Raw genomic sequence first — 25,070 nt, 5'->3', positions numbered from 1 at the left:
GAGGACTAACTGTGCAGTCTTGACTTCATTTGTCCTTAAACAACAATATATTGGCGTTTTTTACAGATTATAGTTTTAAAGGTTTAAAGTGATTGTCACTAAAATGGCTTCTTCAAGTAGGAAAAGTCTGGATGAATTTGGGCTCGCCTTCAAACATCAAAATCCATTCACAACTAAAATGTTTCTGAATTCTCCAATTCATTAAAGTAAGAACATTAGAATGGAAATTTAACACTTAAAAAAACAGCAGAAATGCATTTAAAAGCTAATATTCTGTCATTCTGATGAATTTAAAGACAATAAGTTACTAAATGTCAAACTACTCTTGTGCCTGTTGAACCAAAGACCTCTTACACAACATGTAAGATTTTATTTGTTCATAACCTTTTCACATAACCCTGCTTCCAAAGATCTGAACTATCCCTTTAAGTACAAAGGTCATTTATCATGCTTGTCAACAACGGTGCAGAAATAGTCTGGGGTTTAAAGGGTTTTCTTAAACACTGTGATAGAACGAAGGAAGCTGTGAATGAGTTACACCAGCGTTTGAAATATCATATTCACTGTGATACTGACATACAATGGCAGTCTTTTTTTGTAGTGTATAATGCAAAAAAACTTTCAATTTCAACAAAGAATAAATATGCTGCAGCTTTATTATATGTAATTTGCAGAAACCTTTACACTCTCAACTCAGATGAGTAGTAATTCCAGTCGAGAAAAGAATACAGTCACAGTACAGGTGCTTCATAATAGAAGCAGGCCTATAATAAAACACAACGACTGAGCCAAAAAATGATGTCATTCACAACAAGCTGGCCTAACTCTATTTGACAGCACTGAGCTGACAGCAGTGATGAGAAAAGTAAGCAGATCATGATGGATGGTGAAATATTAGGTTAGAGCTTTGGGACCGTGGTACTTTGAATAATGCAATATATTTTTGAGAAGTTTCCTCGCCTGACAGCCTAACAGGCTGCAAAAAAGTGCCCTGACATGAGTTGTCAGTTGAAACAGCAGGAATGAAAAGGTTTTTTTTTTTTCCTTTTTTCTACACCGAGTCTCTTTCTGCAATAGGTTTCAGAAACACAGCTCCAATTTACAGCAACACCCCTTCTTTCCAACAGCTGCTTAAATGTGCAGACTACGAGCAGAAAAGCACAGGCTCGACTTGTCTCCTGTAAGTGTTTTATAATTGCCCCCTCCTCGAGGGGAGGCTGGGGGTTTTTAACATGAAGTTGGCTGAAACTTTTCGAGTCAGGTCTAACACAAAAACTTTCCTCACACAAGTGCAGGAGCAACTTTGCAGTAAAGTTTTCTCCCATTTGGACTTATGAATACTATCAATTTATTGCTGCATTAACACTCTGGCATCAGATGACTTTTCATGGTATCTACAATTATTCAGATTTGGTAACTTTTGCCACATTGGATACCAAATTCAGCAAAATAAATAACTTTTCCTTCTAAGACTGCACTTTTATACGCTTCCACTGTCAATATTAATAACAAACCATCTAAAAGTTAACCTAAATTTAATTGATCAAAGTCAAAAATTACAGTTCATTAGTTCAGTGATTTGTATTTGGAAGTAAAAAAAAAAATCTGAAATGTGGGAAAAAAGGGTTTTAAACAGCCCTGGATCCACAATGTAACACACACTCTGACACCGAGATGTGAAAATCGAGAAAGGTTTAGTGACGCTGCTTGTCAGGTACATTGGATCTCCTGAGCCATAAATATCAGTTATCAGCCTGCAAAAAGCTCTCTGAGGCCCTCGTGTAATTCCCTTTCTTTAAGTCCTCACATGATTCATCACAATCCAGCTTCAGAAGCAGCAGTTTGGATCCTAATTCAATTGTCCTGAAGTTTTTTTTGTTCCTATCACTAATATTTATTTTTATTGATTTGGAGTTTGAAAAGTATCCATCCATCCATCCATCCATCCATCCATCCATCCATCCATCCATCCATCCATTTTACATGCTTCTCTCCAGTAGTCATTGTGAGAGAAGCCGGGGACACCCTGGACAGGTCGCAGGTCCATCACAAGGACAAATAGAGACGAGCAAACATTCACGCTCTCACTCACACTTAGGGACAATTTAGAGTTACCGAACAGTAACCTAACTTAACATGCATGTTTTTGGTCTGTGGGAGGAAACTGGAGAATGGAGAAAATCCACACATGCAGAGGGAGAACATGTAAGCTCCACATAGAAAGAACCCCGGACAAGATATGAACCTATAATCTTCTTGCTGTGATGCGGCAGCTATACCCCCCCACCCCAAAATAAATAAATGCTGTGTTGTCTCATAAATTACAAATTTTAATTAAATACCCATATCCAGGTGCCCAAAGCTGAAAATATAAAGTCAAATGGCCTTTTCTAATCTCTGTATTCTCTCTTCAAACAGCCAACAACTGATTGCTCATAAATGATCAAAAGGGTCCTAAATGTCAGTTTTGGACTGTAGAACTGACAACCTTCTGTGTTTTTATGTGATGGGATCTGAGGGGAGTTTCTGCAGCTTCACCAGAAAGAAATATCTGTAAGCTGTAAAATCAGACCCTGGAAACAGCTCCTTCCACTTACAGTAAATGTGCCGTTTACTTAGAAGGAGAAAAAAAAAACAACAGCAAAAAAAATACTAAGGAACTTCTGAACCCAAACATGAAAAACTTTTAATTTCACTTCAAGTATATTTTAACCTAAACCAAATGTGCAATGTACACCAGCTCCATTAAACGGAAAAGGTATTTAAATAATTCCCACACACTTGTGCTGAGATCAGGTTTAATGATCGCAAATTTTAATTAAATTTATAACCTTCAGCTCATCTACTTTTCATTTAACACCAACGGCACAAAAAGCTCATTCAGTTCTTTTTCATTCAGCACTAGAATAACTTCGCTCTCTTCAACAGCAGCCTTTCACAGAGTCAAAATGTTATTTTAATTAGTCCACAGGACGTTATGGCTCTGTGTGTGCTTCTGCTATATAATACACCCCTGCTTTAAAACCTGCCTGCGTGAGAGTATGTGCCTGCACTGTCGACCCAAGTATGCAGCAGTGAATCCATGCATGCATTTAGTACATTCATAGGCATGCACCTGTCAGTAATTATACTGTGTGTCCTGACCCACCCATCAGCGTAAGAGTGGATAAATGAGTGCGTGTGTGTGTGTGTGTGTGTGTATGAATGGGTGTGTTTATGTGTGAATAAGCTGTGTTGCTCTGCCTCTTACCTAGCCCTAAGAGCGGGTGGTGTTCAACAAGCGCCCAACTGTTGTCATCCACACAATGGCTTTTATAAACCAGGAGCTGGCACAGGTCCCTGGCCGTCATGTCGGCTGGGATCTCCACAACTTTACCAGCACCGTCTTCACTGAAGATCTTTACAATCTGAAACAAGAAAACAAATATGTTAGCTTGAATAATCTGGCATGAAGTAGAGGTAGGGAAACTGGGAAAATCAAAAAATGTTCACAAGCGAAAACATTTTTCTCGACTGATGAATAAAAACTAGGTTGAGATCAAGACTCAACTGGAGATAGACCTAATAATTGGATGATCCATTTTAATCAGCGATGTTGCCCACTTTGGTTTAAAAAAAAAAGGAAAAAACAATCAGCTATGCCTATACTTAAACAGTTACCAAATAGCAAAATAAAGATGCAGCAGCAGCTGCTTCAAGCAGCTTACTGTAGCTCACAATTTAAATGTTTTTAAGCAAGAATGTCCTTCTGTACATTCATTTTAAGCATACAAGTTTTTTTAGGGATAGTTAAATATATGTTAATTTTAGTTAAACAATATTTTGTTAAATAAAAAATACATATTGACTAAAAAAAAAAAGGTGTATATCAGCCATTATTTCTAAAGATCTGCATCAAGCAAAGAAAAACTCATATTGGTCACCCTCTACTTTTAACATCTGGTATTTCTAAAAACCAGCCTAAAAGGTGGGTGAAGCCAGTAATTTTCCTTAAACACTTGCAAAGTCTTTATCATATAGCACCCCCCCAAGAACTATAGCATAGACAGGCTTGTCATTATGACACACAATAGAGAAGAACAGATGCTCAGGACTATGTAGTAATTGTGGCGTTAGAAATCACAGAGAAGCGTCTCTTAAGGCAACTTCAGGGTGTGATATAGAAACAAATATACCATAGTGTATAACAAGCATCTGCTCCTGTAAACACAAAGACTAAAACACCGCATATATCCACAGCTCCAGCTTCTCAAAAAGGCGTTATTTAAAGACAAAACTTCAGCGTGGAGTACATTTTAAGTGCAATTATGTAAGCTCATTTTTTTAACTGAGGCTATTTAGTTGAATCATCTTTGCTGTTTTAACCCGAAATTACAGAATAACTTATTATTAAATTTTGTACTTATTTCTAGCATTGATCAAAACACTTATAGTCATATATTTATCAGTACAAAGTATACACGCTATGGCAATAATGCACGCTTTACAGAACAGATAATACTCCATCCTTGTAAAAGTTGTCAGCCATTTCATCCAAACATGCATACTGCACCTAAGTGTTACTTCCACAAGTAAACCGTCCAAAATTTACTTATAATAGATGTCCGCGGGTTGGTTTTTAAAAACTAAAATCAGAGAAAACACATATCCAGTGGCTCACAGAGAAGACCAGAGCAGTCAGTTTAACCTACAGAAGATTCCTGCCTAATCAAGAATCCAATCTACTAAACATTAATGTTAATAAATGCAAACTACTCTCACAATATAACAAATTCTTATTTTTTAATGCAAAAATCTAGCTTTAAGTGACACAGTCTGTACAAAACAAACCTAAGGCTCTTTTTCAATAGAGGCCTGAATCAATTAAGAGCTAAAATGTTGGATTTTTTCATTGGTTTGTTCAAATCTTAAAAAAAGTGAAAATTGGCTATAAAAGTACTAACACAGTAAATTTATTGCCTCCAGCTAAGTGTGGCAGTACTTCAAAGAGGAACAAACTGATTGTAAAGATAAAAAGAAAGAAATGAAAAAAAAAAAGCCACGGACACACAAGGAAAGAAGTAAAATATCGAGAGAGAGGTCTTACCTCCACAGCCCGCAATAAGCAGCAGTCCGGGGAACACGAAGGCATTTTTTGGAGTGAGTCTGGCTCACACACACAAACCCAGTCACACACTAATACAAAAAAAGCTTTCCTCTCTGTCGACCTTTCTCCACCAGAAAGGGAGATAAAAAATTTGAATGCCTACAGCTGACAGTTATGCTACCTATAACATAGCTCAGTTTGTCTCAAGGCCGCCTGCTGATTAGACGAAAAAAAAAGAAAGAAAGATGGGGATCAGTCTGTGTGAATTAAAGCTGGAGTGTGTGCAGAACACAGAACAGACACAGAAACAGTCAGCGGAGGATGGCAGCAGGTAGAGTGCAGAGCTCCTCGAGCCGGCTCAGTCTGACAACTATCGCTCTTCCTCTCCTTCCTTTCCTCTCCCTCCCCCTCACAAAGGGTTACAGCCTGAGCCACGGGCTCTGAGGCACACTGAATCAAACCACACACTCACCGACCAATCATAAGGCTGCAGCGGGCTGATGTAATCATTCCCACACAGACCTAAGCACACACACACACACACACAGACACACACCCTCCCTGAGAGCCATACACACTCCAGAAGACACACAGACGCACAGTCATGCACAGACACAGCAAACTTTTTCAGCCCTCTCGAAGCTCTCCGCCTCAGTTTCTTTTTCGAGCTCGATGCATGAGGGATCATTAGAGAAGGGCGTGGGGCGGTGAGGAGGAGCAGGGACAGGAAGGACAGGGAGGAAGGAGAGAGAAAGTTTGCTGCTTGCTCTTGACTTGAAGTTTTCAACTGAGAGCTTTCTGGCCTGTAGGCTTTTTTTTTCCCCTCCTTCCTCTCCCTGCAGTCCTCCCTTCTCCCCTCCATTGCTCCTTTCCTGTGGCCTAACTTTGAAGACTTGTTACAGAGCAAATGAAACAGAAACTAAAACGCAGAGAAGCAGTCCGACCGTTTCTTGACACAAAGCATGCTCCTTTTCTCGTGGCATTCTTTGTGTCTACTTCTTATATGAAACAAAAAAGAAAGACTTTTGCTGACACACACACACACAGACACAGTCCTCATCCCACCTTTAAACTTTGATATTCAATACAGCTTCAGACAGTCAAATGCTTTGACATCATTTGCCTGAACTAACAAAGGCATGCGCATGGGTGGGTGAGGTGTGATCAGAAGTAGAATGCATACAATAAGTAGTAAAATAGCAGAAACACGACTTATTTTACTACAAATGGGAAATTTAAGGAAGGACAGAGGTGGGAACGGGGAAATGAAAAGTGAAAAGGAAGTGTATGACCGCACATGCACAGAGGCACGTATGTGTGTGTGTGTGTTGGTGGGGGGTGTACTGACACAGACGGATGTGCGAAGTGAAGGAAAAAGAGTGGGAAGCAGAGAGAAGTGAGAGACGCAGTCTGGTGACACACTGCAGCAAAATGTGGAGTATGAATGCTGTCCACTGTTGACTACATATCTGGCCTGCACAGCTGCGTTCCCACCCACCCCCTCGCTGCCATGGCACTCAGACAACACACTCCCAGGTCCTCGTCAGAGTTTGTCAGCAATCAGGGGAAAGCCCAAGGAAGTTATACATATGGTGCAACAATTTCATTCAGCTCAGATAAGAAGTTAGACGTGTGCTCAGTACTTTCATCAAACAAGAAATAGCATTTTATAAGTGGGGGAACTTGGTATTTTCATACAATAGCAAGAAAGGAGGAAACGCAGTACAGTGACCTGGTCTGACACAGGAGGTTTGACAGGTTTACCTTGAGTTTCGATCCAAAATGACAACAAAAGCATTGCCAAAAAGCAGTTGTTGCATAATAAGTCTTTGTTTTGACACAACCTAGTCTGAAATGTTGCCAGCTTAGTTCAAATCAAGTCTCAAGGAGGAAAAGTTTCTTCTGCTTTATAGAGCTGCATGGTTTTAGAAGAAAAAAAAAGTGTTACTAATATTTCAGTTGAATGTCACAATGATAATATCAGTTAGAATAAACCCACATTTTTCTTCCTCTTTTATTTCTCATCTATCTACACCAGTGGTCTCCAATCCTGGTCCTCGAGGGCCACCATCCTGCATGTTTTCCTTGTTTCCCTGCTCCAACACACCTGATTCAGTGGTTAAATCACCTCTTCATGATCTGCAGAAGCCTGTTAATCACCCATTGATTCAAATCAGGTGTGTTGGAGCAGAGAAACAAGTAAAACATGCAGGATAGTGGCCCTCCAGGACCAGTGTTGCCCACCCCTGATCTAAATGGAGCATGACTATAAGTGTGCATCAATATTGTACATCTATTAATATTGCTCCCATTGTGATACTGATATTGCAAACTTTGCAATAGTTATTGCACACATTGATATTGCACAGCTATTGATAGTGCACGCCTGTTTATACTGTACACATTTAAATAATAATATTGCACACATTGATATTGAAGATACTGCAGTCACTGATATTGCAGAAGTATTGATATTATACACACTGATATTGAAACTGTTCTGCAGAGGATGCATGATTCCAGTTTTAAAAAAAGTTTTAAAAACCTGTACAATTAAAGACACCACTACAATCCACTGTAATACACATAATTAAACTAGGTTCTGTTTGACTGAATAGTGTCATCCTGAAATTTAAATCAGCTCCTGTGTAAAACAGAGTTACACCTTCACATGACTGTATAACAAATAAAGATCAATTATATGCTCCCATGTCAGACGTGCAGAAGGTGCTAAATGACCCACTTAACTTTACAAAAGCCATTTGAAAATATAACACTGTTGAAATATAGATTATGTAACTTCAATGCAAAAGGCGAGAGATGAAACTGGCACAAAAACGAGTGGTGGAGGGAAATCAGGACAGAGTGTAGGAAGCTGGTAGGAGTGAGCAGTACATACAAGATATAAGTGGCCACCATGAAGTAAGTCACCCACAGGTTTGTGGATGAACATTCTGCAGGCCTGATTTTGGGGTTCAGTGTGGCTTTTGAGCGTTTCCAGAGGACAAGATTGAACTCCTCTGGGTTACGTGCTTAAAGCAGCACTTTTTGCTCAACCTTAAGCCAAACATAGTAACAGATAAGCTTCCTAACATTTGACATGAATGTGGAAATTATATATTATGATACATTTTATTCATTTAGTGCATCTTATTTGTTAATTTTTCAAATAAACTTAAAATAAAACGGACACAACTTAAAAACTGCTCTTTATGGTTTTAGACTTTGACCAATGAGGAATAGTACTTTTTACCATACAGTAAAATGATAACCAACATCTATACGCCCATCATGAATGATCAGAGGAGTACATTCACATCTAATGCTAATCTTAAGTCAACAAATAAGGATAATGCTTTTTATTTTTGCTGTCTTCACAGGCAAATTAATCAGATGACCACACACACACACACGGTCTCATGGAGAAAGAAGGATTATGTTATGCTTTTAAATCAGCTCTCATTTAGATGGAGGAGCAGTGCAGAGCGACTCAAACCCCTCTGATGACTCAGGTCTGATAACTGCCCGCTGATGTAATGCCTCAGGGACAATCTGAAAGCTTCGAGCAACAACACTCACACACACTCCATCAGACACGCAGGCACCCAGACGTGCTAACACACACATAGGCACTTTAAGACAACCCACAGCTAAGCACGAGCATACTGCAGAATTTCTCTACACTTCAGCTTCTGCACACGTAAAACACGTTCCTCACACAGGCACTAAAGTGACTCAACAAATACAGAAGAAACACAATGAGACAAAGAGAAACTCAAGTACGTACAGTAGCATGTGTGAGCATGCCCAGCAGCCAGCACACACACACACACACATTTGTGAACCTCGTCGAGTCTCTTGGTCTATAAATAGTTCAACTGGTATTACACTCAAATTATGAGCCATTACATCAGATAGGAGTTACTAAAAGACTATTAGCCATTAGGCTTACAATCCTGCACCCACATCAGGAGCCATTAGTGATGAGCTATGTGAAGCATTTGAAAGCAACCTGGACAGCAGCTGTGCTTGTGAGAGGAGTTGGAGTTGGCAAAAGAGTGGAGGCGTGACGAAACTCCAAACCACAGTTTGAAACAAAAAGAGAGCTTTTTAGATACTGGAGGCTCCAATGTCTGGTCAAAATATCATATTCAAATTCAGTTAATGCTAGCGCTTGTGTCATCTTTTTCTGAAAAACTGAAACCTAAGCGGATCCCCCCCGCCCCTTCCCCGCTCCATTAAACTATGCAGAAACTTTCTTGTTCTGAGTTTAGTTATCTAAGACTCTGATCAATCGTACAAATTTTAGCTGTAAAACTGAGTTATAAACATTTTTGTGCAGGCTTATGTCAACAATCAGTTGTAGATACAGCCAATAATTCTAGTTTTATAAAATCTGTCCAGTGGTTCAGGAGACATTTTTGCTAACAAACTAACAATGCTAACGCCAACAGTTAGTGCCAAAATTTTACGCAAAGACTTTGCGCAATGTGTTGGAACTACTTTGCATGAGACCAGTCTAGTTAAAATTGTCAAAAATATACTTTCTCAAAAGTCCTTTTTAAAAGTTTTTGTTAAATTCACTGTATTCCTTCTTGCGTTGAACCTACTTGTCTTTGCTTGTTCACAGCTTCCACTGTCCTTATGTGATCTTGTCTTTTCACAGGTCATCGGTTTGGCAGAGGCACATTGTCAACATTTAGCTCTATCCACGGCTGCCTCTACTTTACAAAACCTCTACATGTTTCCAGAAAAGAAGTGGAGCCCTTGATTGGCGGATTTGGCTCACACAACCCACCCAGGCCTCATATTCCCACTAACAAGTACCCTGCCATAAAAGCCCCTCTGACTGTAATGTGGTGCTGTGTGTGGTCCGGGCTGCCCCTGGAAATGTCCCAGATGATGAGCTGGACACAAAAAAACCTATGAATGAGCCTCGAACAATTGGGTGTCCCTGCTCAGCGTTTGCAGTCGGCCTTGGTGGGAGGCATTAGCTAAGAAAACTTTGCTGACTCATGAGGAAGACCCGGTCAACTGTCCCCTGTCGACTAATTACAGCGTCAAATTAAGACCCAAGGTCCAGAAGCCCAGATAGGTTTCTGGAGCTTGGAGCTGTTCATTAACTTTCCAGCAATATGCTTTAAAAAAAAAAAAAAAACTAAAGTGCAGCTTAATTACACCTCTTGGATTTGTGTCATTATGATTAGAAATGGGTTAAAACAGGTGATGGGCATCTCGAATTGGATTGGCTCAAAAAGCTGTTCAGTTATAGATGTTCATTCTATGACTACTTCCTGCAAGTTTCCTTAAAATCTGTCCAGTGGTTCATGAGATGTTTAAGTAACAAACACATGCAAACACACACACGCACACACACACAGGCACAAGCAAAATCCTTATCATCCCCTTTTGCCATTTAGTAGCAAATGATAATCAAGGCGGAGAAGAGCTGAAGGCTGACATTTACTGAATATGTAGACGAATGTCTGAGAAACAAACCCCCAAAGTACAACGGGAAGCTGCCAGCCAACCAGCACGACACTGTGCAGCCATTCGTCCCTGTGAACGCTGAATGACTGCATGGTCTGTCTGAAAACAGTGCAGTTTGAACACACAGACATCACACTCAGAGTTCTGTAGGTCGGAAGGCTCTGGAAACAAGCGGGGTCAAATTTAATTAGTAATTCAGGTCACAGTGAAAATCTGGGTCAGACATTTGGACCAGCTTCACATAATATTAAGTGATTAAATACAGTAAGAAGCAAGTAGGACAAATGTGACAGTAAAAGCCAAGTAAAAAGGTCTTTTTTTGATAAAAATTCTGCTTGCGCCACAAGTCATTACACACTCTTTGTGTATCATTCATTGGTTAAAGGATGTTGAGCTAGTGCTAAAAGAAAAAAAATAAATTAATTAATAAATGCAGAACTCTTATTTTTCAGGTTTCCCAGAACTGCACAGTATTGGTGCTTATATATATCCCTCATTAAGCAGTGAATAGATTTTAGTGAAACTGTCAGAAATTATTCACTGGATGAACACCTACATTTGATTATCTTTTAGAATCAACCTAAATCAAGATGGCTGCCACAGCTAATCGACCTTAGCAAACACAAAAATGGCTTTGACTCAGTCAGTTTTACAGATACTGAGCTAAAGTTTTTGGTAGTAGCTGAGCGTTATCCCTAGCACATACTTTGAGCACTAACAGATCAAGTGAGATATTTGTTTAAACTTTGGCATGCAAAGCAGCAGGCAATATGCATTCCTTCCAGAAAATTCTTCTTTTTTTTTTTATTGCTTCTTAGCTTAATGCTTGCATGCAAAGTGTAAGGGAACAAACAGCTTCTAAAAGAACAAAAAAGAAAAAAAAACTGAAAGTGGGACCAGAAGCTTATTTGTGCTCCAAGGCCAACTGTCAGCTGGGTAAAAAATGTCCCCCCAGGCCGCTGCTGATCCGAGACTTTTGTCTAATTACAGCAGGAGGACAAAAGGAGGGGGCAGAGAGACTGTAATTGGACAAACAAAGAATGACGTCACCGACCAGATTTTGTAAATAAAGTGGAAACGGTTCATTTGCTCTGTGGAAACAAGAGCTGCTCTGCGGTCAAAGATTAGATTTAAATCCCTAACTGAAGCTGTACATTCAGACAGGCATTTGATCAGATTTCCACATTTCTGATGACAGACCAAAAAAACCCAAAAACTAATAAGTGGAAAGCTTTATGGTTAATTTTTATTTTGCCTTTACAGAAGCAACAAGAAACTATTCACTGACTGTTATGAGTGTCACATGTGCAACTTCTCTATACAGGAACAGAATTTTCTGAAATTTTCAATGCTTCAATCTGCAATATATTTAAATAGATCCAGTCTTATTTTTAAAATTTTATGTTTTAAACTGTTGTACAATAAATAACTACAAGATACAGACAGTTATAACTTCTTAAATGTTATGATGGTGTCACCTGCTTAAAAGTATTTTGAAAAACAACTAAAATGTTTTGCTTTTTTTAGTGAAATATTTTAATTATGACTTTTTAAGAAAACCACATATCTAAAAGGGTAAAGGGGCATAACTTTTTCTTTCTTTGTTTACTATTTATCTTTTGTTTGGTTTGATGAATTTAGCAACGATTTAAAGCAAAAGGTCGAGAGGAGATATTTGCAAAAGTGTGCCAACATATATGAAGATATAGTTTGACTTTTTATCAGACATCAGGCATAAGTGGTAAAAGAAATGTAATAGTTTCATCAATTAAACTATGCGTTCATCTATAAAAGGCACAAACATGACAACATCTTGATGTTTTCTAAATAAATTACAACTTTAGACTGGCCTTACAAGTTCATTTCCTCGCTTTATCTCCTCAGTCAGCTAATTTTTGCTTCTTCCCTTCTTTTCATGGCCTTTTCGCAGCAGCAGTTTCAGAAATCTGAGCTGTCCTACTTTTCCAAGACAGCGTGTGAGAGACTTAGAAAGGACAGAGAGAAAGAGAGGACCGAGAGAAGGCAGAAAGAGAGGGAAGTGCAGTCTCCATGACCTACATGAGTCCAAAAGCTGTGTTCAGTGATGGCCAGATGAAATGCCTACAGGCTCAACACATAGCTGTCTTTGTGCAACACCTGAACACAAACAAACCCAACATTTGCATATCCACAGCTGTACATGTGCACTTAACATGAGCACTCAAAAGAAAAAGCAGCTGAAATCCAAGGGCTTGAAGAGGTCATGAATCTTGTACAAGATTATTAATTTAAATGTCTGATGTTACACCTAAGATCATCACACACAATCACACATGATTGTCTAACCCTCCCGTGGCCTTCGGGTCAAATGGACCCAAAGTTACAAGGGCTTCAGGAGGGTTAAAAAGACCAAGATCATTAAAGTTATTAAATAATCAATGCCATCTTCTGCTTGAGGCCTCAGTAGCTCAACATTGCCATAAAGAAAAATGTCAGGTGAAGGCAAACTTTTGTTTTATACATCTCAGGAAGCCCTGTGTTGGTTATATTGTGTTGGGAGGGTAGGACACAATGCAGATCCAAAAGACAATGAAAACCTTTTTGCCTTTCAAAATATAAACAGTATTAATAAAACAATGAAGCAGTGAACTGAATTTCTGTCACATACTTCTTTAAATATCCTTCAGCTGACGCAGCGCACCGGTGGAGAGATGGCAAAAATGGTCATTATTTTGAAGCTAAGCATTAGCCCCCGCTGTTTGGCTGCTTACTGCTGTCCTGCAGCCTGCTGACTGGTTCTGTTCTTACAGTGGTTTTCTCTCTGCCCTCTCACACTCTGAGATAAAAATACAGAATCATAGTAGTTAAAGGCATTTTAAGGAATTACAAGAACGGGCAGACCAAGGTCAAAGGTCAAAACATAGGCTACCTTCAGGCCCAGGCCTCCCTTGAAAAAATAGATCTGTGATCTTAGCGGGATTTGCCTGGTTAAATGAAGAATAATAAATAAATATGTAAATTCTTCAGCTCTATGGGAGGGTGGTGGTGGATCGTGGCTGCAGGTGACAAACTGATAGCAGTGATGGTCTTTTTTATGTCAAACTGTTTGGATAAAAAAAACAAAACTCCTCTAAGCATTTGGAACAAAATAAGTTCCTCTCAGCAAATCTTTATTGTGACAGGATTTGAACTTTAGATGTGTTTTCTTTGAAATTTCTTTGTTCATACTCCAATGCACAGGCAGCATTTTACACACATTTTCATGTCCTCTTTTGCTTTAGGAGGGCTTTGCTTAGCTCTTATTGTAAAGGTTTTTTTTCCGCCCCTAACAAGACATGTATATGTGTGTTTGTGCCAGTGTATCTGTGGCAGTAGCAGATCAAGCTTGCAGGTCGAGGCGTGTTTCCATTTAGCAGCTGGCGATAAATATGGTGCTGACACATGAGATGTTCCAGACTAAACCACAACCTGTCTTGCTCTCGTCCAGGTCAGATTTGTTCAACAGCAGTGAAACAATTTGTATTTCACAACAGTGAATGCTGCAAATCCACTCAGTCACTCGCTGGATTCGGTGCACACTGCATGAACTGGTTTATCTGGGTGGAGAGCTGAAGGAAGCAATAGTGTGTAGAAATTATAAAATATAAATAATGATGGCAACAGGCATGCGCAGATCTAATAAAATATTTGGTTTTATCACATCTTTCCATTCCTAACATTAGCAAAAAAAAAAAAATCACAAATAAATAGACAGTTCTAGTGATATCTAGACTACAATTCACAGACATGTATGTACCCCACAAAAACAAACTCGACTGGCTGGTGATTACATTACACAAGTGCCCATATGTGTGTTCTGTGTTTCGCTTTAAGATCCATTCAAAAGCAGGCCGGCTGCAGGATCAGTGAGCCAGCAGATTTCTGGCACCGTGACGCCTGTGATCTCTGCACAGCGAGGCTTGCAGAGCACATCGGCTCTGCAGCGAGGAGCAGAGCACACACGCGAGCATAAACATACCATCAAACACTCTCACAGAGGCACACACTAAAGTACTCCTACTCGTAAAAGACGAGCGCACAGGCATCGCACAAGCGCGCGCGCCGAAAAAAGACACAAAACAGACCCACCTAGTAGAGTCCCACTTTTAAAAATACACACTTCTGCACATGGCCACAGACGTTCTCACACATCGAGGCCAACGGTTTGGGCACTGACAGCATTCCATTCTTTTACAGGGGAAAAATCTGCCCTTTGACACAGAACATTACCACCTTGCAGGAAAGCTGTGGCCACAGAATGCTATGTTTCACTGCTGCAGAAAGGGATGAATCGGTATCCATCATTTACATGTCGGCTGTTTCTAGCTACATGTAAGTGCTGCTGATTTCTTCTTAGCAACAAAAATGGATTTAAACAGTTCAGAGTGTGTAAAGCTTTTTTGCTCAGTGTTTGATTAGGCCGCTTCTTTCAAAGCTGCTTTGATAAATATTTTTAGAATTAATCAAATCACTTTGATGGAGACTACAACTCTGAAAAAGTCAACAATGCTGCAGATTAATGTTGTGAACCAAAATCTGATTATAGATAGAAATACGCACCATACATTTTCTCAACCCTTTTGAAGGTTGTGAAATGAAGTTTAATCAAGCTGTCAAAGAGCAAGGAGCGAGGTATTCAAGGACCTATCTACAACGGGAACGTTAATATTTATTCATATCCTATGCACAGAACCTTTCCACAGAACCCAACTTTGAAAATTTTGAAATATTCCTTTAATATCTTAGTGTATATTTTAGCCAGTTTGACTAAAATTAGATAGGTAATGTAATGTATCATTGTTTTCTTGCTCTCATTAGCTATGTTTCTTTTCTTTATATTAGCTAACCAGCTAGCTGTGATAAATATTCAATGAAGTTTTGGTGCAGCCTGTTTCATAGTGTTGTCGAGTTTTTGGTTGTTAAAACTGTCCTCTTAACTGTAAAATAATTCAGGATTCATTCAGCTTCAAAAAGTTTTAAAGTGCTATAGTTTAGGTTAACATACTGTTTGCTGATGTAAAATGAATAGTCTGGACATTGCATGGAGTACGAAAAGAAGGGCACAAGTCTTTGTCCAGGCTAGGCTAATGGCTACCCAAACAAGGGCCCTTTTTTATTTTTATTGCTTTTTCGGTTTATTAAACCCCTCTTCCCCAGCATTAATGGACTAATAATTAACTTCTACACTTTTGCATGACACTGTTTGTTTAGTTTGTAGCTATTTTCTCAACTGAACAACGTTACTGTGCAAATGTGTGAGTGCGGAGCATAGACTCACGGAAATAGACCGGGTGCTGATGGTGCTGAGGCTGCTAAGGTAACAGTCCACTGGGAGTTGCGTAAACCTTTGGACTGACTAGACGCGCCGATGAGGCGAACTGATACATTCACAGCCCTAGCATCATCAGCACATACATGATCTGCTTCAGTGGATCTATTCTCAGAGCACACACACAGTCACGCAGTAACACGGACGTTGTTCTGTTGAGAAAACAGCTGTTTTAAGAGTTTGAAAAACAATAAAAAATAAATAAATCAGGCCCTCAGTTAGCTAACCATTAGACTAGGTCTGCCTAGCTCCATATCCCATGCTCTATGACTGATGACACGGCTGATAAGGTACTAATTATTGATAACTTTATGACAGGACATCTTTTCAAAGTTTCATTAATGACCTTGTCAAACCACACAACACTGTAAGTACAGTTTGTAATGTAGGGAGTCAGAGCATGTGGTATAATTTAGCATCAAACTAAAAGTCAACAAGCTCCAAAGGTGCAACTATTTTTACACTTGATTTGCCCTGGTTTCAGTTTTCTGAGAGTAATTATTTTAGATTTAGTTTGAATCAGCCACAAGTGTTTCACGAGTGAGTTATTACTGGCATCGTGAGCTCATCACTTAAATGATACTCCACTGCAGTAAACTTGATACAGTCAGCGTTCACAAAATGTGTTTTTGATGAGTAGCTGTCACAGCTTTGAGGTCTGACCGACCCAATTACAGGCAAAGCACGAGAGCTGAGAAAACATGAAGATGAGATGAAAATACAAGCAGCACCACAATCATTGGACCAAATGTCAATGAGCTCCTCACGAAAAACATGCTGGACAGCATTAGTCATAATACAATCCAGATAAAAAAAGAATAAAAAAAAACAACAGAAATTGCAGCAATCAAGTTATCTCATATGGTTAACATACTGCAACCATAGAAAGAACAGCTGTTCTAATTATAGCAAAACACATGCAAGGACGTATAAGCATCTGGAATTGATTTTAACTCCCTAATTTTAGATGAATGCAAAAAAGTTAAAGCCACAGATACAGGGCAAAGAAAACTTTGGAGTGTACATTAATAAATACTTGTGCACTTCTTATGTTTCTAAATCAACATTTATATACAGTTTACATCGTTGAAATGGAAATTTCCGCGATGCGTACCATTTTAAATCCTGTATATTTTCCACTCATAGCTGCACCAGGTTTTTCACACGACTGCATTTGCTGAGGAACGGGCAATTTATTTGTGCATCTCATATTTGCATAGATCTGTGCTTACTGAGCCACTTGCAGCTTTGTACAAGCTAAACATTGTGATGGAATGGTAAATAGAAGCCAGCTAATTTGCTTATGACAGTAACATCAGAGGCAGTTTTTAGTTTTCAGTCACATTCCCTCAGCTCATGACAATGTTTCTATTGAGGACCAACAGCTTATTTGCAAATGGAGCCAACCCAATTCTCCAGACTTGTCTGGCACTGTGTGCTATTTTTGACTATTATTTTGTTATTCAAAATTTTCAAACAGGTATACAATGCTCTAAATATTACTTTTTCTTTGCTATGGTTGACATGACTTTTGATAGAACTACAAATATGGAGTAAAAACAGCTGGATAAGTGATCGGGAATACTACCAAACAGTTCAAGACCAAGAAAAAAAAGAACTGTTAGCAACATATATATATATATATATATATATATATATATATATATATATATATATATATATATATATATTTTATAGTGCCTTTAATAGTGACAGGCAACCTGTGTCTGTATGTGTGTGCATGTTTGTCTGTTCGTTAGTAAAATATCTAATAAACTTTAAAACATATTTTATTCAAATTCTCAGAAAGTAATCATTGGATGTACATTTACAACTGATTCACTTTTGGAGTCAACCCAATACAGCAACTGACCTTAAAAAACCAAAATATGGCTATGGCTCAGTTATTTATACAAATATTGAGCTGAACTTTGGTGGCAGTAGCTGAGACTCATCCATAACAAATAATCTAAGCTCTAAGTGATCACACAAGATCTTAGTTTAAAACTTTGGCATGGAAGACAGTGAGTGATCCTTAAACTAATGCTATTTTCCTTAGACAAGAGGAAGGAAAAAGACATAAAGATCATGTCATGCAACAGAACAAAATGGACTACAAGACCTCTAATACCATCCACCTATTTATCTATCTGTGACTGGGTCATGGAGGCAATAGGTTCAGGACCGAAACCCAGTTATTCCTCACTCCAGCATTACTCTCTAGCTCCTCCTGGGGGATCTCAAGGCATTCCCAAGCCAGAGAGGATACATAATTCCTCCAGTTAGTTGCCCCAAGGTCTCCTCCCAGTGGGATGTGCCAGGAAAACCTCTAAAAGGGAGGCACCTAGGAAGCATCCTGATCAGGTACCTGAACGAGCTCAACTGACTCCTTTAGATGTGGAAAACAAGCTGCTCTACTCTGAGCTCCCCCTGGATGAAGCAGTGCCTTCCCTTAATTCTAAGGCTAAGCCCAGCCAACCTACAGAAGAACCTCTTTTTACTAACCTGCATCTGGGATTTTGCTTTTTTGGTCATGATCCAAACTTCATGAGCAAAGGTGAAGGCTTGAACATAGATAGGTCAGTAAATTGAGAGCTTTGCCTTTCAGCTCAGCTCCTTCTATACCATGACAGAGTGGAGCAACACCCTCATGACTACAGACAAGGCCCTGATTCGACAATCCATCACTCATGATGGATTGATCCCTGGCTCATCCCATCATCACTTGTGAACAAGACACCCAAAAACCTAAACTACATCACATGAGGCAGAGACTTGCCACCAACACAAAGGTAGCATCCCATCTTTTCCCAGCTGAGTTCTAGTAAACTAGTTCAAGTATATTAAAACTAACAAAATCTGGAATGTTTCAAATGCAGGAATGCCAGCAAAGCACACATGCAGTACCACTCTTTTATACACTGCTGAGTGAAGCTTAACAGGAACCTACACTGAAAAAGAAAGCAGATACTCAGATAGAATTAGTTCAATTCAAGAATTTTAATCACTTTTTCCTCATTGCAGAGTATTACAGAATCACATAAAACCAACATACTGTCAGTATAAAGATACCAAGCAGGGATAAAAACTCTGTATTTTAGAAATATGTGTCCATTGGTGCAGGTTTTTAAACACCCACTTGACTGTTGTCAGAGCTTATGAAAGGCAGCAGCTCAGTTTTGTGTTCTTAAACATCCTGTACATGTCAAACAAACCAGATTATTCACAGACGGCCACATGCTTTACTAAGTCTACATTTACAGAACAAAACAAAACTAATAGAAGATGTTACACCTACAACTCGTGGTCACCTTACATGAATTTCTAGTCACTGTTGAGACACAGTCCTTCGAGAGTTTGCATCTGAAAAGACGAGGTGGAGAGAGGAAGGCTGGGATTTGAGAAATGGAGGGAGACAGGGGTGGGGGAGGGTAACTGCGAATCATATGGTCATGTCAAACAGCTTGCCCGACGATTCATGACAGCCCTGCACTACAAGCTCATGTCTCCTTCAGAGAGGCAGAGGAATGAGGCGGGGAGGAGCAGAGAGACAAGTATGAGAGTCTGTCAGAAAGCGCCGGGAGGTTGGAAAATTCAGTAAACTTAAACAGACAAACTCGAGAGCTGTTTGGCCGTGGATTTTTAGAGGGCAGAGAGATGGGAAGACATAGTCAAGGCGAAAACAGTCCATGAGGGAGATAAGCAAAAAGACAGGGGGGAGGGGGGGTATTGGCATAAAATAGGACACATGTGGTTCTAGTGATTCAGGTCAGAGGTCTTGGAGAGTGGGCACAATAATTTACCTTTTCCTAATCAAACTTGTCAAAGCCAAACCAGATGAAACGCCCCCTTATGGATCTGAAGCAATGAAAAGCAGAACATGTGTGATGAGAAGGCTCCATGGGAGAATTTTCTGGGGAAAGGTGCTGAATTGAATTTCCACTGAGAAGCAGCTACAATGAGCCATACTTTCCATTGCCATCAACAACGCAGAGACACTGCCAATGCTGTAAATAGTTTGCAGAGCTCCCAAAGACAAAGGAGGCAGACCTGAGTGTAAACACACATGCGTCTAACACCCGTACGGATGGATGGATGGATGCTGAGCATGCTCGCACGAGTTTACAGCACAAGCACGCCATGTATGTGCTGTAAACACAAACAGGGAATTAAATTTTCCATGGCTTTCTCTGCAGCAGTTTGGATATTCAATCTATCGGGGAAAAGTTATCCATTATCCCCATGTTTGGGGTTTCATGCATTCTAAGCAGAGTTTTGACAATGTTTCCACACATGCTGGAAGCCTTGGTTGTGACTGACAAACTAACAAAGCTCTAGGTTACATAACAGAAATCCCAACAATCTCTTATGAAATGCATTTAATTAGGAAAAAAAATGTGCAAAAAGACACTTAAAGGGATCATTTGGATTCTTTGAAGTGATGTTTTGTGAAATTATTGTCATCTGTTGTCAACATCTTACTTGTAGTAGAAATCCCTCAGAGCAGGAGCATCAGTTTGGAATATTAAGCTTTTAAATGCAAGCACTATTTATTGCCTGCTGCCAAAACACGGATGGATACATGTGTCTGTATGCACGAGTGTTCATTTGTCTGTCTTGTTAGCATATAATCTCATGAAACCACAGGACAGATTTTTATGAAACTTACTGGATGTACATGTACCGTGACTCTTTTTGGAGTTAACTTGATTCAAGATGGCTGCTACAGACAAATAAACACAAAAATGGCTATAACTCTGTCAAATGTACAGACACTGAGCTAAGATTTGGTGTGGTAGTAGTTGAGACGGATCCCAAACACATACTTTATCAAGATTTGACCACAAAGGCTAAAACTCAAACTTATTTTTTGTAAAAAAAAAAAAAAATATTACCCTAATTTAAACTTTGCCATAAAGGACAGTCACCAATCAACATTCCTTCAAGGAATGCTAGGCTTTAAATTAATAAATGTTTATCCTGTTTACATTAGATGTTTATTTATACCGAAGTCTAGGGTTATTTACACTGAAGACAGAGTCGACAGCCCATTATCAATGATGACAATCCATGTGAAACACCAGCTGCAAAACAGAACATCTCATGGTGATATCTCACTGGGCTGCGACTAGTTGGAGAATGGCATTTATGAGGGAGTCTCCCAAATGTCTTCAGAATGTCTTGGGACTTTCACTCAGAATTCAGTGAGACTACAATGGAAAATGAGTGTATTTTCTTGCAATTCTGTGTCACCAACTAGTCTTCCAGCAGCTGCAGCTCAGTGACATATATCTCTAAGTTTACAAAGTTGGACAACATATCTAGTAAAAAAGTCAGACAGTGTAATATTCAGTAAAATAGTGCTGACTTGAACCATTTTAAAATTTGGGGGTTTTACACCTCATTACTTTTGCATCAGATAAGTGCAACCTTTGCTAAATGCCTAACACAGAACACCACTAAAAAGTTCCAAGTATACCTGTAAGTTCAAGCGTCTTCTTCATGACCGAAAAGACAGTTGTCTGCTTTAACGCCCGTTTTTTTACTGAGCTCCATCTGAGCAAGCCATCTGAGAATTTAAAAGGCAACATCGGAGCAAGTCACACACACCACAATAAACTGGCTTCTGACTGTTTACGAGATAGGCCTGTTTCACTTATTCAGAGTGAAAATTATGCCTCAGCAAGTAATTAAATGCAACTCAAACCACATTGTATTAGAATAAACTTTGACCTACTTACCAGAACAACCTGAACTGCTGAATTTATGGCACAGCTTGTAATTGAACTGATTCCAACAGACCAACCCCCCCCACAAAAAAAATAATAAAATAAAAAAAAACTTTCTCACACAAACATAGGAAATAAATAAATAAATAAAACATCCAAAACTTTATTCCTACATTAATCATTTATTCATGCAACAGATGGTAATTCAAATCTAAACCTTCCCAACTTTAGGCACTAACTGGATACCACAGATTTATGAATCCATCAAGTGAATTATAAGAAGACATCTGAGGGGGAAGAGCCGTATTAAACTCAGACTTGTGTTTTGGCTTGAAAATTCTGACTTAACTGGAACTGCAGTGTATGAACTCGCACCAAGAAAAGCCCCGGATCCTAGCCAGAGGGGAAGGAGGGGAGTACTTATGAGAAACTGTCAGCCCTCGGATTACTGTAAACTGGTGTGTAGCTGTAACCAGCTACACACTGGCTGCTTCCAGATGAAGACCATTAGGAGCAAGGATGAAGGGATTCTGACTTCCAGGAACAGAAAGGCTAACAGAGCTGTAGTCACGTGTGGGGGTATGAGTGTTACGTGAACACAAGCAGAAACACTCCGAACCTTCCTTTTTTCACAAACAATAGGGCAAAACAATACAAATGGAATAAATGAACATTAAACTAGGAGGGGCTAGTACTGGAGTAGATTGCTTGTACCAATAGCAAAATACACCATGAACCAGAGGGCAGATTTTGATTAGATTCTCAGAAAGTAATAACTGGATGTACTTCTAAAACTCATTCAACCCTATTCAAGATGTCCGCCACTGCAAATCAATGACAGCCAACATAAAATTGGCTATAATTCAGTCAGTTTTACAGATACTGAGCTAAAATTTAGTATGGCAGCAGCTGAGAGACGATCTCAACAGATACTCTGAGTGCTACAAGATCATGCCTAACATTATTTTCAAGATTCAACCAAAATGGCTATACCTCTGTCCCTTCTCATCAGATCTTAGTTTAAAACTCTGGGATGAAAGGCGACATGCATTGCTTAAAGGAATGCTAGGCCTTTCCTTAAAAAGGGAATCCCTTCTGTGTCTATGTGTGGTTGAACTTACATATTTGCCTGTAGAGGCTTCTCCAGGAGGTAGAGACCCAGGGCTGAGGACAGGTGAGCCTGCTGGGCTGCAGAGCTCAGGGAAAGGGTTGGGGATGGCCGGGAGCGATGACGTCCTCAGCTGCTGCTCCTCCTCCTGCAACCTCCTGCACAACACAAACCACAAACAAAGGTTTTGTTATGTACCTGGCATGCTTAGCGGTATTACTTATATTGGAATAAACCGGAATAAACAGGCATGACCTAGAGGAGCCTCTTAAAAAAGTGAAAAGTGGGAAAAGTTTCCAACTAGAAGCTGCTGAAACATGTAAAAATAAATGCTGGAGAGATGGAATTAATAAAGCACCACCGCAGTTTGGGATCTCATGCCTGTTTCCGTCTGATCTGGCCATAATGAAGCGTCTCAAAGCGAGTGGAAACTCCAGACTCAGCCTGCTAGCTAATTTCCTGCAATATTTATCACACATCAATACTAAATCAAGACATCACATTAAAGCAGTTTCTGACTTAAGCAGATGCGGTGTGAGTCTCCAATGATTATTTGACAGATGGGTTTAATTACGTTTTTAAAAAATGAGCAGGTCAGTTTGTGAAACTTCAGATCGGAAGTTAAAAAAAAAAAAAAAAAAAAAANTCTGACTTAAGCAGATGCGGTGTGAGTCTCCAATGATTATTTGACAGATGGGTTTAATTACGTTTTTAAAAAATGAGCAGGTCAGTTTGTGAAACTCGGGATCGGAAGTAAAAAAAAAAAAAAAACACAATATAAAAGCCTCTTTTTCCGCCTCTGTGTGTCTGTCTGTAGAAAGCAGCGAGTTCAAACAGGATCAGGCCTTTTGATGTTGTCCCATATGAGCTGGAGAGAAGGGTTATCCAGAGGTCAGTCCTGTATAATAGGAACTTCAGGGCTCGCATATGTATGTGTGTGTGTGTTTGACAGAGAGACACAGCACTCATAAGACAGAATACTCCATTACCTGATCATCCCTCCTCTGTTTCTGTCATATGGTTTGAAGGCAAAAAATTGGAGCTGGCACCAGTGCCGCTTTGAACCCGTTTGTGTGTAATGTATGCATGGAACTATAGTTCTGTTGCCTTTGTGTGTGTGTGTGTGTGCGTGCGTGTGCGCAGGCAAGTGAGAGAAAGAGAGCACAGCTACTTCTGAATCCACACAAGTAAGACGAATTCAAACGAATGAGGATTTTTACTTTCTCCCCCTGCTGGTGCAGTCTGAGGCAAAGAGGGAGTGACAAGCAGGAACGGGTCATTCCCGGGTTACACACTGGAAGCAGAGAAGAAATGTTATTGCCTATTATAACGGGGGATGTGTGGGGGGGAGATGCAGTGAACGCTTTTTTTCTTTAATGCAGAGAGAAAAAAAAAGTTTGAGCTCTGAATCAGCGTGTTTATATATGCAAAGTGTGTCAGAGGCTGAACACAGTTTAAGCTTGTAGGCTGTAGGGCATAGTTTTCTTGCCACGGGTCATTTTGTTTTATTGCGTTTTATTTTTTTGCTGTTGGCTTTTTATTCATCAGGTTATATACATAATTTAAGTGGACCTATTTAGTTAGTTTGTCCTTCCCTCGTGAGTTTTGTGATGTGATTTGATTATTCAGCCTTTTTTGTGATTGTACCATATGTGGTTTGTGTAACAACTCCCCCATATAAAACAATGCAGGGCATGTTACCTATTTAAATAAAACTAGCAGTCCTTGAAGGACTTGTAGCATGCCAATGCTTTAAACTAAAATCTTGTGCAATCTCCTAGTGTTTGAAGTATGAGCTGGGAGGAACTCTCAGCTACTACTGCACCAAACTTTAACTCTGTATTTGTAAAAGTCTCTGAGGTGTAGCCAGTTCTGTGTAGGCTAAGATTTACTTTGTAGTTACTTTCTCAAAGTTTCAATAAAATCTATCCAGTAATTTATGAGATATTTTGTTAATGGACAAACAGTGTTAACCCTAACACCTAATGCCAAAGTTTTAAGGAAAAACGTTGCGCAATGATTTGTGCTTAAAGTATGTGTTGGGGACGATGCTTAGCTACCCCCACACCAACTTTTAGCTAAATGTTTGTAAAGGTGACTGCGTTACAGTCGATTTTGTGTTTGCTGAGGTCAGTTGGATATGGCACCCATCTTGAATTGGGCTGAATCCAAAAAATTAGGCTAGCGATGTATGCCCAAAAATTACTTTTTGAAAGTTTCATTAAATTCCATTTAGTGGTTTATGACATTTTTGGTGTATATGCCATGGCGGGGATCAGTCTCAGCTACTGTCACAGCAAAATTTAGCTC

The 25,070-nt window shown here is 39.5% G+C and overlaps 1 protein-coding gene across 3 annotated transcripts in view; it reads right to left on the bottom strand.

Annotated features, from left to right (window-relative positions):
* grb10b (growth factor receptor-bound protein 10b) overlaps positions 1–25,070 on the bottom strand; it is a 72,355-nt gene that overhangs the window by 13,707 nt on the left and 33,578 nt on the right. For 2 of the 3 annotated variants that reach the window (XM_017410037.3, XM_017410038.3), the window contains exons 5-6: positions 22,774–22,918; positions 3,251–3,407 (exon numbers count right to left, since the gene is read on the bottom strand). In XM_017410037.3, coding sequence (XP_017265526.1) covers positions 3,251–3,407; positions 22,774–22,918 — 302 coding nt within the window. Of the gene's footprint in view, positions 1–3,250; positions 3,408–5,086; positions 5,650–22,773; positions 22,919–25,070 lie in introns of those variants that run through there. The other variant, XM_017410039.3, reaches the window with a different exon arrangement.

Source organism: Kryptolebias marmoratus, linkage group LG16 (assembly GCF_001649575.2).
Source record: "Kryptolebias marmoratus isolate JLee-2015 linkage group LG16, ASM164957v2, whole genome shotgun sequence".
NCBI classification, from domain to species: domain Eukaryota; kingdom Metazoa; phylum Chordata; class Actinopteri; order Cyprinodontiformes; family Rivulidae; genus Kryptolebias; species Kryptolebias marmoratus.
The sequence above is the reverse complement of the archived record's forward strand: the minus strand, read 5'-3'. Positions and strand labels throughout refer to the sequence as shown.